We start from the raw sequence: 12,746 nt of genomic DNA, 5'->3' as shown, positions 1-12,746 counted from the left end.
CTTTCACTCATAAAATGCCTGAATGAATATTGTAGATTTTTACAAAATAAGCATAATCTCGGATAAAATCCCGTAACTGATTTTTACGGGAGTAGATGTTTCTCGTTCCTATTTAGTAGTACGAAAAAGAAAAACTGAATCGAGAACACACGAGATTAAAATTCTACCGAAATTTGTTTTTCTTCTTAGTGCACTTTTGCCTGTTTCTGGCACAATTCCTCCCCCCCCCCCCATCATACAAGTTAGTACCTACCTGCTGAACAATATCTAACTTTTTGTTTTAATTTTTTTTGTTTCGTATCTATGAGGTTGTAGAATACGTTTTCTATTTTTCTATGGAATAAATCTAGAATTCCGGTCAATCTGGGAATCCACGAAAGGCAGAAAATTATTGAGAATCGTGAATCGACATTTTGCGCAGCGGATTTTGAGCGGGTTCTTTGCTGTTGCACGTTGCGCAGTTTTACGCTTGCATAATTTGTTAAATTACTCTTTTCTCATTAAGTCAACGCGTTTTCATCCCGCTGATCGACGTCAAATCTTGTTCTTTTGCAATCCGCGGTTTCTTGTGGATTTTTTAAAACAAAATTTTGTTTTGCATCTGATGCATTTAGTGTGGTAATAATCGCAGTTAGTTGGAAAGACAATTCGTCAGCCGAGAAACTACGATGGAGGTTCCAGTAGCTTTTGTTGCTATCCTTTTGCTGTGCAATGCCTTGTGCTTACAAGGAAAAAATGGTATGCCCTTGTTTTACTTTACCTTCTATGCTATACTATACTCACTCTTCGCCACGTTGTTTCTTCCGCGGCAAACGAAATAACATGTACCATTACTAACAAATACGATTAATCTAATAATGCCGTAGCTTTGCCGTTATTCCTCGGCATTTAATTCCAATACCATCTATGACAGCGTAGATTTTTTCAATTCGTTTATCACTCATTCATCAGCATCCCCTACCGTCTAAATAGACCTTTTAACTTTGCCAATAGTATTTGTCTCGGTTTCGTAGCATTGTTATAATTCACTTAATGTTATTCGGATGTAGGAATATATTAGATTTAAATTCACTTTTTCCTTTTGCTGCTCCAATGTCTGCTTCTGTTACTGTCGTGTACTTGTTATGTATTTATATTTTATTTTATCTCCGCAGTCGACGTACTGGGGAATGCTACACCCATCCATCATGTAGATCTGAAAATCAACACGTCTCTGATTGGTAATGAAAATTCCACTGGACATAGTGAGGTTACACCAGTGATTGTGACGGAAGAATCCAAGAAATTAGTCAGCAGTCCTGACGTGACGACAGATAAAAATGGTACCGACCCTGTACCCCCTCCCAATCCTGAGCCGACTACAGATCCCACTACCAAAACTCCCGTACCTATTCCGACAACATCTACTCCTCCGACTTCCAGCACCACTGTTGCTCCTCCCAAAACAACCCCGTCCACCACCGCGGCCCCGCCCAGCCCCAAGCCAACACCCCCCCCCACTCCCGACACCACCACCAGCAAGCCCACCACCCCCACCAGCAAGCCCACCACCCCTTCCACCCCCACCACCCCCAGCCCGCTGCCTCCCTCCACCACAGAAACTCCCAAGACAACGTCGTCGCCAACTGCAGCACCGACATCACCCCCTCACAACAAAAATAGGTAAGTCAATAGCTACAAATTTCCTTCGAGTCATCATCAATGTTTTTAGCCTTTTAACTGCTAGGAAGGTACTAAGACACTTCGGACGGGTGTTTTTTACGCCTGCAGACCGCTGGCTACGGGAATTGATAATTATGTACCTACATATAACCGCCTTGAGGTAGTAGTCTTCTCCTTTGGTCTCAATCCTGCGGATTGGTCTGTAGCAACAGATGACATCTCTTTCGCCATTCTCGTCTATTTTCGGAGGTCCTCTTCAGCTCCTCATACGTCGAGCAGCCCATGTCTTCGTATAAGTCGCTTAGGTATTCGCAGCGTGTGCGTCCTCTGGCGTTTATTCCCTCCATCGTCCCCTCTATTATTTGGTGCAGGAAACCCTCTTGTCTTAGCACGTGGCCGATCCATTAGGCGCGTCTTTTGGAGATAGTCAAGAGTGGGTGCTTCCTTTCCTTGATCAATCGTAGCACCTCGTCATTATAATTAAAAATAGACCTTACTTAACAAAGAGTATGGTACATAATACTCATATTTAAAAATTAAAAAAACATTTAATATGTAATTCCTTAATTTCTGACTTTAAAATGAGGCCGGTGCATTAGTTAAAATTACCGTTCCCATCCTTAGCGCGTTAATATGATGTTGGCCACCATATCTTAGTATATTGTGTGATTCCAAGAGATATCTGCACTTTCCAATATTGACATTGTCGAAAACCTTGATCTTTTCTAGTAACATGAGTAAGAAGTCATGTGTAAACATTGAAAATTTTCACGGAAACCTGTTAACATAGTAGTGTCATTTTATTGATTCGTAGGCTAAACCAGTGGTCGCCAAACTTATTATCCAAAGAGTCAAATATTCACATTACTACAATTATAAAATTATTGAGAGTCAAATCTGTTGCAATTTTAGCACAACTTAATTATAATTTTAGACCTTTATTAAATTACGGGTACACCCAATAAAAATTGATTTTGCCCTTAATAAGAATTTTATTCGTTGATTCAAAAAAATCTTTTGAAACTAAGGTATCCATAAGAACACTACTTATTGTGAATAATGCTCTTGCATCTCCTTTGAAAGTTTGATAAGTCAGGTTTGTATGTAGTTATTTTTAGCACGTTTTCAGGTGCTCGTCAATCAGAAGATTTCTAAGTTTACTTTTAATAAGGTTCATGCTTCAAAAAGATTTTTCGTATGAATAAAAAGAGTCGAAGCCTTTTCGCGGATATTTGTGCCGGAGCCTCACTTAAAGAGGTGGAAGAGTCGCATGCGGCTCCCGAGCCACACTTTGCCGACCCATGGGCTAAACAACAGATCTTTAACATAAAAAATATTTGAAACGCATCCGAGTACCGTCATCTGACAGTCTGCTCATACCTGTTATCCATTTGGACTTAGCAGGAAAAAGTAAAAATATATACATCCACTATCAATCATAATTTATCAATTAAGAAATATGCTTTGTTGTGTTGTGTTCTTCCTTGTATGTGAAACACAAGGTAGTGCATTTTTTATTTTAGTAGCTTTCAGTTATTGGTAAAAATTTGTATAATTTACTCTCTCCTACTAATGAACATCACACAACTATTTCTTAAAATGCTTCACATACGGTGTTTGACAATGATGCTGAATCCATCGAAACACATGTGACGATAGATTTTTTTTAAATAGTGGTATTTACCAAGTAAAACTTGAATGAATAATTATGCAATGTTTAGCTATCCAGTATGCAGTAAGTAGTATATATCTGCTCGTATATCGAGTTGTACAAAACTATATTAAACTTTTAATTTCAGGTTCGATGGGCCCAGTTTCATGGGAGGTATCGTACTTTCTCTCGGATTGGTTGCGATTGGTTTCATCGGATTCAAATATTACAAGGCTAGAACTGAAAGGAACTACCGCACTCTATAAAGATCTCTGTTCACTTGCTAATAATACTCTCTGCATGGAAAGTTACCCCTCACCAATTTATATTTGAAACAATTCCATAGCTTTGTATTTCTGGTTTTAATACTTGACAATGTTTCATTATGCAGTCTAAGAAACTGGGAGCTACTACAAAAAATTAAAATAAAATACATCCAACTAAACCAAATATCTGAGCTCTGACCAGGCAAATTTCATGGCATATAACTGAATCTACATTTAGGTTACGCTTTAGAATTTTCACTATTATTGCGATGGATGTTTATTGAAAGAGTATATGTTTCCTTTTTTATTATTGTGATCTTAATTTAATGTGGCTAGTGGTGGGACTATTTTTTTTTCTTCTTATTAATGAAGACGTTTTCTCCTCTTTGTGAGTGCACTGTTTTATGTGATTTTGATATCGCAATTAATGTTAATTCTCGGTGTTTACTTATGTGTAACATGTTTCAACGATTTAAAAGTTAAATTTTGTTTGATTGTATATATATTTTTTTTTTTACTCGAAAAACATTTGTAGTACACTCAATTTGTGCATCGAAAAATATTTATGTTAAAGTATATTATTATATTTAAAAGAAGAAAAAAAAACTATAATATTATTTGTGATTTAATTTAATAATGGTAAGAGAAGCCATATTATTTGTTTTGTTTGAAAATTTATATTTTGTATTAGTTAGTATTATTTTTATCGTACCAATACTTTTGTCAGTGTAAACATGATAAGTAGATGTAAGTATTATGCACGTAATTGCAATGGGTATATAAATTGTAATTTATTTGTGTGATCTTATCAGGGTATTTTGTGGGTAATGTTTCAATCCCAAAATGAGACTCAAAATAAGTCATTTCAGTCACTTAACAATACCGTAAAAATAAACCCACCAATGTTTTTTTAAGACAGTTTTTCCGAGCGGAATTATTTTAGTTCTAATGAGATTTTGGCTAAAAAAGTCATTCCTTTTGTTTTGGTTGTATCTTTATTTTCAATCTTTACCGTCAATCTTGTTTTGAGTTAAAAATAAAGTGTAAAAAAATACCATTTGCCATTATTATATGTCCGATGTTACCTTAATAAAGTCGACTGATATGCATAAATAAAGTGTGATGTCAGAGTACATAGTATTTTTTTTCTCGAAAAATGTAGATTAATTTTAACTAGACATTTATTTTTACATGTCAAGCATTTTGCACTTCTATTTATTCAATATTAATAGATTGTACTTTGTCAAATGTTTTAGTTGACAATACAAATATATTTTTAAATATCTGATCCTTCAAAATATGTACTATAGATTTTCCCTAGCTGTTTTGTGTTCGTATACAATAATAACAAAGTGCACTTAAATTCATACTTAAGCTTGAACTACATACACTATTTTTCTTACGACACATATCTGATTTTTCATAAAACCGTTTTTTAAATATTCGACTCTATTTTGTTGGTTAGTTACATTCTGCTACCAAGCATATTATTATTCTATGTATTTACTTGTAAACCACCTAATAACACGGTTTGCCTATAGCCCGCTTTTATTTTATTATAAGGATAAATATCACATTTACTACGAGCATTTAACAAGACCAGTAATCTCATTTATTGAACAATCTCCATACACTTACAAAAAAAACTGTAATTGTATTCAGTCTCTAGAATTCTCAATACATTATGCTTTATAATTTAATACTCAATAATGCCATGACAAAAGGTTTTCTTCAAATGTTAAAAACTGCTCATTTAACTTGAATACTTGTAACATGTGTGTAATGTTTGATTATATGTATGTGTAATATAGACAGGTCAAAATGATTAAAAATAAATAAAATGAGATTGTGTATCATTTATATCCTTATCATATTCCGTATTTAACCCTTTGCCCTTACCACATACAGGCAAAAAATATGTCCTTTGCGGATTTACCCATACCTGTTATGGGCCCCCGGTTAGGAAATGGCTCAAACTGATCTCATCACATTATTTTATGAGCTCTATATACAGGCAAAAAATATGTCCTTTGCGGATTTACCCAAACCTGGTACGGGCCCCCGGTTTAGGCTCAAACTGATCTTATATTATTTCATGAGCTCTATGTGTATGGACTGTAGTCACCCAATGTCAGTATTATTTCCTTTGATTCCAACATATCTTAGAGTCATATATTTGAATTAAAAAAACCTGCTTTTCCATTAAAATCTTTATAAAAACTCGTCAAAGGATTAATCAAAAACATGCCGTAGCATGTTTTCTTACAGGTGAAGAATCCTGTTTTCTTTGGATGACCCTTTTTTGGACTTTGAACCCACTGTAATCCCCTTTAAATTCTGAATATAAAATGGTAGGGAATGACAGAGCCATTTCGTCGTAACATCGCTCACAGTGAGGATTCGAAACTATGGATGGAGTGCTCAGCTCACTGTACTGACTACAAATGCTCGCATCGTAACATGTTACGTAACGACGAAATGACTCCGGTCAGTCCATACCATAATACACATTAACCAATAAAAAACCTAATATCTTATATGGCTGTGAAAAATGGCACTTAACAAGGGCCCAAAATAGTTATATCTTCGCACTGAGCGTAAGCATCTGGTCTCGTTTGATCTGTTTTGTAAACAAAGTAACGGATGCAGCAACCATGGTCATGGTAACTGTAACCAAGAAAAGCAGATTGAGTTGTCCAAGCTGTGGAATATGCATTCCTCGCGAATGTTTCAGAAACACTCACCTCTTTTACAAACCATCAGCTCTCTGCCTCCCAAGATGTTCACTGCTGACGGTCCGTCAGTAGTTTTTGTCAGACTACGAGACGCAGGTTTGATTTGGGAGGATGCAAAGAAGTTGGTGGCTAACAAAAGACCCTGAAGGTAGTTTATGGACTCCACAACCTCCGATTATGGGGCGGATATGGTTTATGTAAGCAAAAAATAAATAAAAAATTCAAATAAAATAGAAATATTTGTGTTTTTATTATTTACGCAAATATTTCAATTTCATACTATTTTTGTGAGCCTAAGCGGCTCATTATATATAAGAAATAGATATCAAATTGTGGTAGAGTGGGTTTGTACCGAGAAACTCTGAATCAAGAGTCCGCGACACTAACCACGGCACCACAACCCGACACAAATTAATTTCACAACATCATAATCACAGCATTAGGATAGCAAAAAATTATACCAACAGTTGTTAAAAATCCTCAGCTGTGATGCTGTTCAGGGTGTTGCCAAGAAATAGTAACAAAATTTGGTACAATAGCCCTAGGTGGGGTAGATGACGCTAATCACTTTACAGTTGACAGATAAACAGTAGTGTACAGTTGACAGATGACCTAATAAATGTTTAAAACAATTAAAGACAAAACACTCTCCTTACCATCCACTATTTTAAAAACTTATTTGTGACAACCGGTTTCGGAAAATCATTACATCATCAGGTCATTAAAATTAGAATAAAATTATTACACTCAAATTATTACGATTTGACATTTGTATAAAAACAAAAATTTTGAAAGAGAAAGATTAATTTGTCATCTCTCTTTAAAAATTTTTATTTTTATACAAATGTTGGCATAATTTTTGCTGTCCTAATGCTGTGATTATGATATCGTGAAATTATCAATTACCACAAAGTTATCAATGCTTTTAATATACAAAATATAATTAAAGACAGTTAAATCAATGAAAAAAAGATGTTATGATATTTGTAAAAATATAATTAGTATCACATGATTAGGAAATGTAAACTTATAAATAATTATCAAAATAAAAAAGTGAAGCGTTATGTTCCAAAAATATATTTCTCCAAATCTTGAGGCTTTTTTTCGCTATCCATATTATGTTAAAATTTCTCTAGTAAAGAAATAAAATAATGTTTTACTAATAGTTGGACCAATTCTAGTTTTTCCTAAGCCATATTTCACATCAGCTAATAATAATTCTGGCTTATCGCAAGTATTATATGCGTCCATAAGATTTCTCGGGGTCTGATATAATGAAGCAATAGCCACTGCTTTGTCAACGGAAATTCCCTTGAGTTGAAGCAATTGTTTTATAAACAAATCTTTGACCGTTAGTACTTTAGATTTGGAAGCCATCGCATTAAAACTATTGAACTCCATAAGGCAGATATTATCTGCTGACACGCAAGTGTTCTTGCTATCACTAGACAATGCAGATATTTTTTTATTCTGAAACAAAAAGAATAATTTATTATGTGTAAGCACTTTTTTAATGCCCTGATACATAAAAACTGCAATGAAAAGGTCTTCAAAAATTTTATGCCTGTTGGGAAATAAATAAAAATGTGATTTGGAAATATAAGAAAGTTATCACATTCCTCTTTTGTAAGCTTAAGGTGAATTATATTACATATATCGTAGTCGTACAGGAGAGAGTGACCAACTAACAAAACATAAAATGTTCAGGAGTTTAAGCCATTTAAGTCACTTTTGCTTGGCAACAAAATAAACATCAAAGCAGTTTAAAATCCTTCGGGATTTTTTTCAGGGCAATATTAAGCTAGTAAGTTATCAAACTGTCAATGATCACGTTTTTGTAAAAAATGCACTTTCTCACTTTCTCCTGTATGACTACGATATATGGTATGAATATAAAATATTTATTTTATTTTAGAAAATTTTTATTACAGCTGGATTTACCATACTTAAAATCCTTTGCAAAATATGGTTGAAAATGCAAGAAAAAATGTCTAAGAAGGCTATCTTATATGTACTCTTATACCTGCAACTGATGATCTCTACCTCTAAGGCTACTATCATATTTAATTAACAATTGCGGATTTTGTTTTTTTTGGCGATGCACATACGTTTTCAGTCATGTTTTAACCTGTACTGAGATTGCACGAGCGATAATAGTGCCAGATATTGATTTAAATCAGAAAAAAATGTATCTGGGTGCCATCGCTAGGGAATGATTACATATCTAAGCACAATATAATGTAAATCTTTTACATAGCAGGTGAAATAAACTTACAGAATAAAAATCGGACAGGTTTTTTGTCATCATTGCGAGGAATTTGATTGATCCTGAAAGAGATGATGTGAAATGTGTTAAAAATCCATCTTGGACTCTCGTATTGGCTACTGCTTGCATCAATGTGGAGATAGGAAGACTTGTACGTTGATTTTTGCCATAACTTTCTACCAAATATATTACATTCGGTATTCCACATTGCTTGAGTCTAAACTTTTGTTCATGAAATCTGCCATCTCGTATACTTCCTGATAAATCGTCTATTCTCTTTCTCTCTACTATATATGGAAGAACCAATTCTTTTCCGTTTTCTCTGTGTCGGCTAACCCAAGTAAAGTCTCCAACTTTGAGGTGCCTCAATTCATATTTAATCATACTGAATTTATTAAGTTCCATGATTGTCGCATCATCCTTTTTTGCTGCCCTGCAAATTAAAAATATTAATTTTAATTTTGAATCGCATTAAAATATTATAACAGTAAATAGAAAAATGTTTGAAATATTAAAATATCATAGAATGTCTGAGAAATATTGACAGAATTAGAGAATTGAAATGCGCTTATGTCATAATCACACATATTGACTTGGTCACTTTTCGTGGTACACTTGCGTTAGATATTCATCTAGATATGTATGATGGTAAAAATTGCAAATCACAATTGTTTTAGTTTTTCACTTTTGCGCTTTCTTTACTTTTTGCACAATATTCAATTCCCAACCAAATGGCTCATATTTGTGTTTTTTTTATAGAATTTTCCTCAATTAATATGCAATGTGCCAATTTTTTTAAATGTAAACCAATTATCTAATTTCTCAATCCGAAACTTTGGCAGAAATAAAATACTTGGTGCCTAGGAAAACACTACTGACATTGGAATGGTAGTGAAAATGTAAGAATTTTAATGAAATAAAATTATTTTATTATGAAATTAAATGAAGTTTAACTCATCAATAAAATGTTATTTCTTACCCACTAACTTCCTGTTTATCTACAAGTAAAATGACATCAAAAGTACCAGATTCAAATTCAAAAGGGCTATTTTTATTAAGGGTATCACGACATTCCATTTTTGAAATATTATCTTCTGTTACTTGGCTTTGTATCGGTTTTGAAATACAAGACATTGTATCATTTGGAATTTGAGTAGCTTTTTTAATGAAGTTTGGTTCTGTCAAAGAATTTTCAGCACTATTCATTTTATTACTTCGACTTAACATTTTTTCAGCTAGTACTCGACCAGTTTCGGTCAATGAATAAAGGATGACCTTATGTTTTTCTTTCGTTACGAGTCTTTTGGATATAAGTGTCTTCATATTTGACCAGCCACTGTAAAATGAGCCAGGTTTTGGTTTTGTCATAGATTCGTCGCAGTGTTTTTGGGCATGGAATTGTAAATCAGCTTTAGACATACCAGATACGTCACTTTCCAAGTTATTTAACAATGCTAATAAGATGGCGTAAGCTCCAGTTCTGTAACCTGGAATATAGTTTATTTTGCTTGTTTTCGGTGATTTTTGTAATACACCTGAGGAGCCTGCAGCGTTATCAGATTCAAGTATTTTATTGTTTATGTTATCAGCAGCTTTTACAACACTTACTGATTTATTTGGTAAGGATTCAATGCTGTGCCTCACACGATCAAGTGAGGGATTCATTAGAGGTCTTCTTACATTTTGTTTATAACGACTCAGCTTTTTATCTAAAATCTGACAGATACTTTTACCAAATCCTTGGAGAATGGCACATTCTTTCCCGGAATTCAGGACTAGTGGGTACATTTTAAGAGATTTTAATGCGATTTTTAACTTGTGTTGACTCTTGCTATCATTTTTGACAGCTGTCAAATACATTTCTTGGACCCACATTTCAAATAATGGGTTTGGACGTTTTATCTGAAGGGATATACGTTTGGTATCCATTGATTAATTAAAAACATAAGTACACGTAATACAGTTGATTGTATAAGTAAATATATAAAAGAAAACAAAATATCAGGTTACGGATGTTGACATCGCGAGCAGATTCCGCAAGAAAATATAAATTCAAATAAACCATAGAACATTTCAATGATGAGGAAGAAATGAAGTTAGGTAAAATCATAGACTATTTTGAGAGAGGGAGAGAATGTACCTGCCAAAGACTATAAGGTACCCACCTTATAGTACATACCCAGCAACATTCAACGAATTCTACCGTTTGATGGATAAGAAAATAAGTCGACACTGGCTAGAACACTCAAGAAGGGTGAAAAGCAATTAAAAAGAAGGAGAAGAAGAAAATGGAGAAAATTTGGTTTAGAGACGTCTGCAACTGATTTTGATACTTACTGCTATTGTCATACAGAGAGACTGCTATATATCAATATCGTCTCGAAGAGGAAGATTTGGATCACATGTTTTTTGGGTGTTTAAGGGGTTAAATAATAGCTACCCGATCTCCCTATTTGATCTTTTTAGTATTATTATACAATTATAATAATACTAAAAATACGATCAGGTATGCCAAATACTTGAAAGTGGTCAAGTTAGGAGTCGTAACAATCGGCGGGTATGTATGAAGAGATGCATGAACGTGGAAAGGGCAAAGAATGTTTGCAAATACAGAGTGGTGTGGCGTTCTATTCTCTCTGCCTACCCCTTCGGGGAAGCGGCGTGATGGTTAGTTAGTTTTTTTTGTATAAAATTATAAAGGTCTTTTGCATGTAAAATAAATCACTAATCAAACTGACATTTTTAATAAAAAAATATAATTAAAAATAAATATTTGTGTTTTTTATTATTTAAAAAAATATTCCTATTTCATTTTATTTCTTGCTCATTATTAGAAATAAGCATTAAATTGTCGTAGAGTGATAAAACAATCAATAAAACTAACTGTATTAACAGAAATAGTTTTACTTTAAAGGAAATGTTGGAAAAGATAATGTCACTCTCTGTACCCAAATAGTTTTTTTGAATGTAAAAAAAACGGAATGCAAGAGATATTTTTAAAAGTCAAATCTCATTCGAAGGAAATGACTAAGAAGAATTATTAAATTAAATTATTTTATTTGAACTGCTCAAGAACAGGTTTTATGTTTTATATTTTTTTGATATACCTTCCCATTTACACATACTAGAAGTGATTATCTGAGGCACTATCTTATTTAAGGAACGCGAGTTTTTACCCATTGTCTTTTTGACTAACATGTCATTTTTATCTTTGTTTCTTTCAGTGTCTTTGCATTCGGTTCCTCCAGATTGTGTTTTCATGCATTTGTCGCGTTGAGCAGGGGGGGTCGACTCGTAAACGTCAGATTGTTCAAAAAACGACCAGAAAATGACGAGACACACTAATACACTAACAAAAACACCAAAACGGGAACGAAAAATACGAGATACCAACAAGTTGTTCAAATATTTCAAATAAATATGGACAGACTATGGTTATAGACAATTATCGATAGAAAAATAGAAATCCGTCTATGAAGAACTTCATAATATTGAGTATTATGCCAAAGTTAAAGTTAAATTTTGCGTATGAAAATGTAGTTTTTTTTACTTAACACAACGCTCCCTTGAACTTCTGCAGCACCCCCCAAATGCAAAAAATTTAAAAACGCCTAGCCAGACTTCCAAAACGCCCACAAAGGGGCGCTGGCACCCCCGTTAAGAAACATAACTTCAGAAAGTGGTGGGCACTCCTTCCGCCCTTTTAAAATATTGTGTTTTCTAGAATTTTAAATATAATATAGTAATTTGAAAATTCTATCGTTTTTGTTTTTGTTGAAAAGCCTTATATTTATACATAGTTTGAGATAATAATTTCAAAACCACCATTACCATTACCATTTACCATTGTAAGGCTGAGTTGAGTAACCATTATTAATCGCCTGAACTCTTTTTATAAATGTCGCGTTTTAGCCGTGACCTTTCTATTTTTGTTTACACTGAAATAAATAAATTTAGATAGTGAAATATCTTCTTTGTAATATTAATATTATAATTTTGAAAATATGTTTTACAACAAATTTCAATATAAATACCATTTAACCTGAAAAATGAATGATAAATATTTCGGCGGGTGGATTTGACATTCAGCCGCGGCGAAGTCACGCCCAGCCGGGAGCTTGGTACTTCTAGCCGTTTACGTCACTTCCGGCCGCTGGCGAATATCA

General features: G+C 33.7%; 2 protein-coding genes across 2 annotated transcripts; one reads left to right on the top strand and one right to left on the bottom strand.

Moving 5' to 3' along the window:
• The first annotated feature begins 239 nt into the window (after positions 1 to 239).
• LOC148312827 (uncharacterized) lies at positions 240 to 4,095 on the top strand. The gene is made up of 3 exons (XM_088272110.1): positions 240 to 738; positions 1,155 to 1,662; positions 3,462 to 4,095. Exons 1-3 carry the CDS (start codon positions 669 to 671, stop codon positions 3,577 to 3,579), a joined length of 696 nt encoding a protein of 231 aa, XP_088128236.1. The 5' UTR covers positions 240 to 668; the 3' UTR covers positions 3,580 to 4,095.
• Positions 4,096 to 7,292: 3,197 nt separating this feature from the next.
• On the bottom strand, positions 7,293 to 10,661 carry mus81 (mus81 structure-specific endonuclease subunit). The gene is made up of 3 exons (XM_088272097.1): positions 9,560 to 10,661; positions 8,590 to 9,013; positions 7,293 to 7,784 (listed from the first exon to the last, which is right to left on the bottom strand). The coding sequence occupies exons 1-3, from the start codon at positions 10,507 to 10,509 to the stop codon at positions 7,431 to 7,433; spliced, it is 1,728 nt and encodes a 575-aa protein (XP_088128223.1). The 5' UTR covers positions 10,510 to 10,661; the 3' UTR covers positions 7,293 to 7,430.
• Positions 10,662 to 12,746: the final 2,085 nt, after the last annotated feature.

The sequence above is a fragment of the Brachycentrus maculatus genome, unplaced genomic scaffold, assembly GCF_059751285.1.
Source record: "Brachycentrus maculatus isolate JH-2025_06_01 unplaced genomic scaffold, ASM5975128v1 h1tg000031l, whole genome shotgun sequence".
Taxonomy (NCBI): Eukaryota; Metazoa; Arthropoda; class Insecta; order Trichoptera; family Brachycentridae; genus Brachycentrus; species Brachycentrus maculatus.
Note: the sequence above shows the minus strand (reverse complement) of the source record. Positions and strands in the feature narration are given on the sequence as shown.

Bases quoted from the DNA above. Each gene is read 5' to 3' on its own strand.
- LOC148312827 (XM_088272110.1), top strand. From the start codon at position 669: ATGGAGGTTCCAGTAGCTTTTGTTGCTATCCTTTTGCTGTGCAATGCC. The intron at 739-1,154 runs GTATGCCCTTGT...TTATCTCCGCAG, and splicing joins GTGCTTACAAGGAAAAAATG to TCGACGTACTGGGGAATGCT. The intron at 1,663-3,461 runs GTAAGTCAATAG...TTTTAATTTCAG, and splicing joins CCCCCTCACAACAAAAATAG to GTTCGATGGGCCCAGTTTCA.
- mus81 (XM_088272097.1), bottom strand. From the start codon at position 10,509: ATGGATACCAAACGTATATCCCTTCAGATAAAACGTCCAAACCCATTA. The intron at 9,014-9,559 runs GTAAGAAATAAC...TTTAATTTGCAG, and splicing joins GATAAACAGGAAGTTAGTGG to GGCAGCAAAAAAGGATGATG. The intron at 7,785-8,589 runs GTAAGTTTATTT...TTTTTGTTTCAG, and splicing joins ACCTGTCCGATTTTTATTCT to AATAAAAAAATATCTGCATT.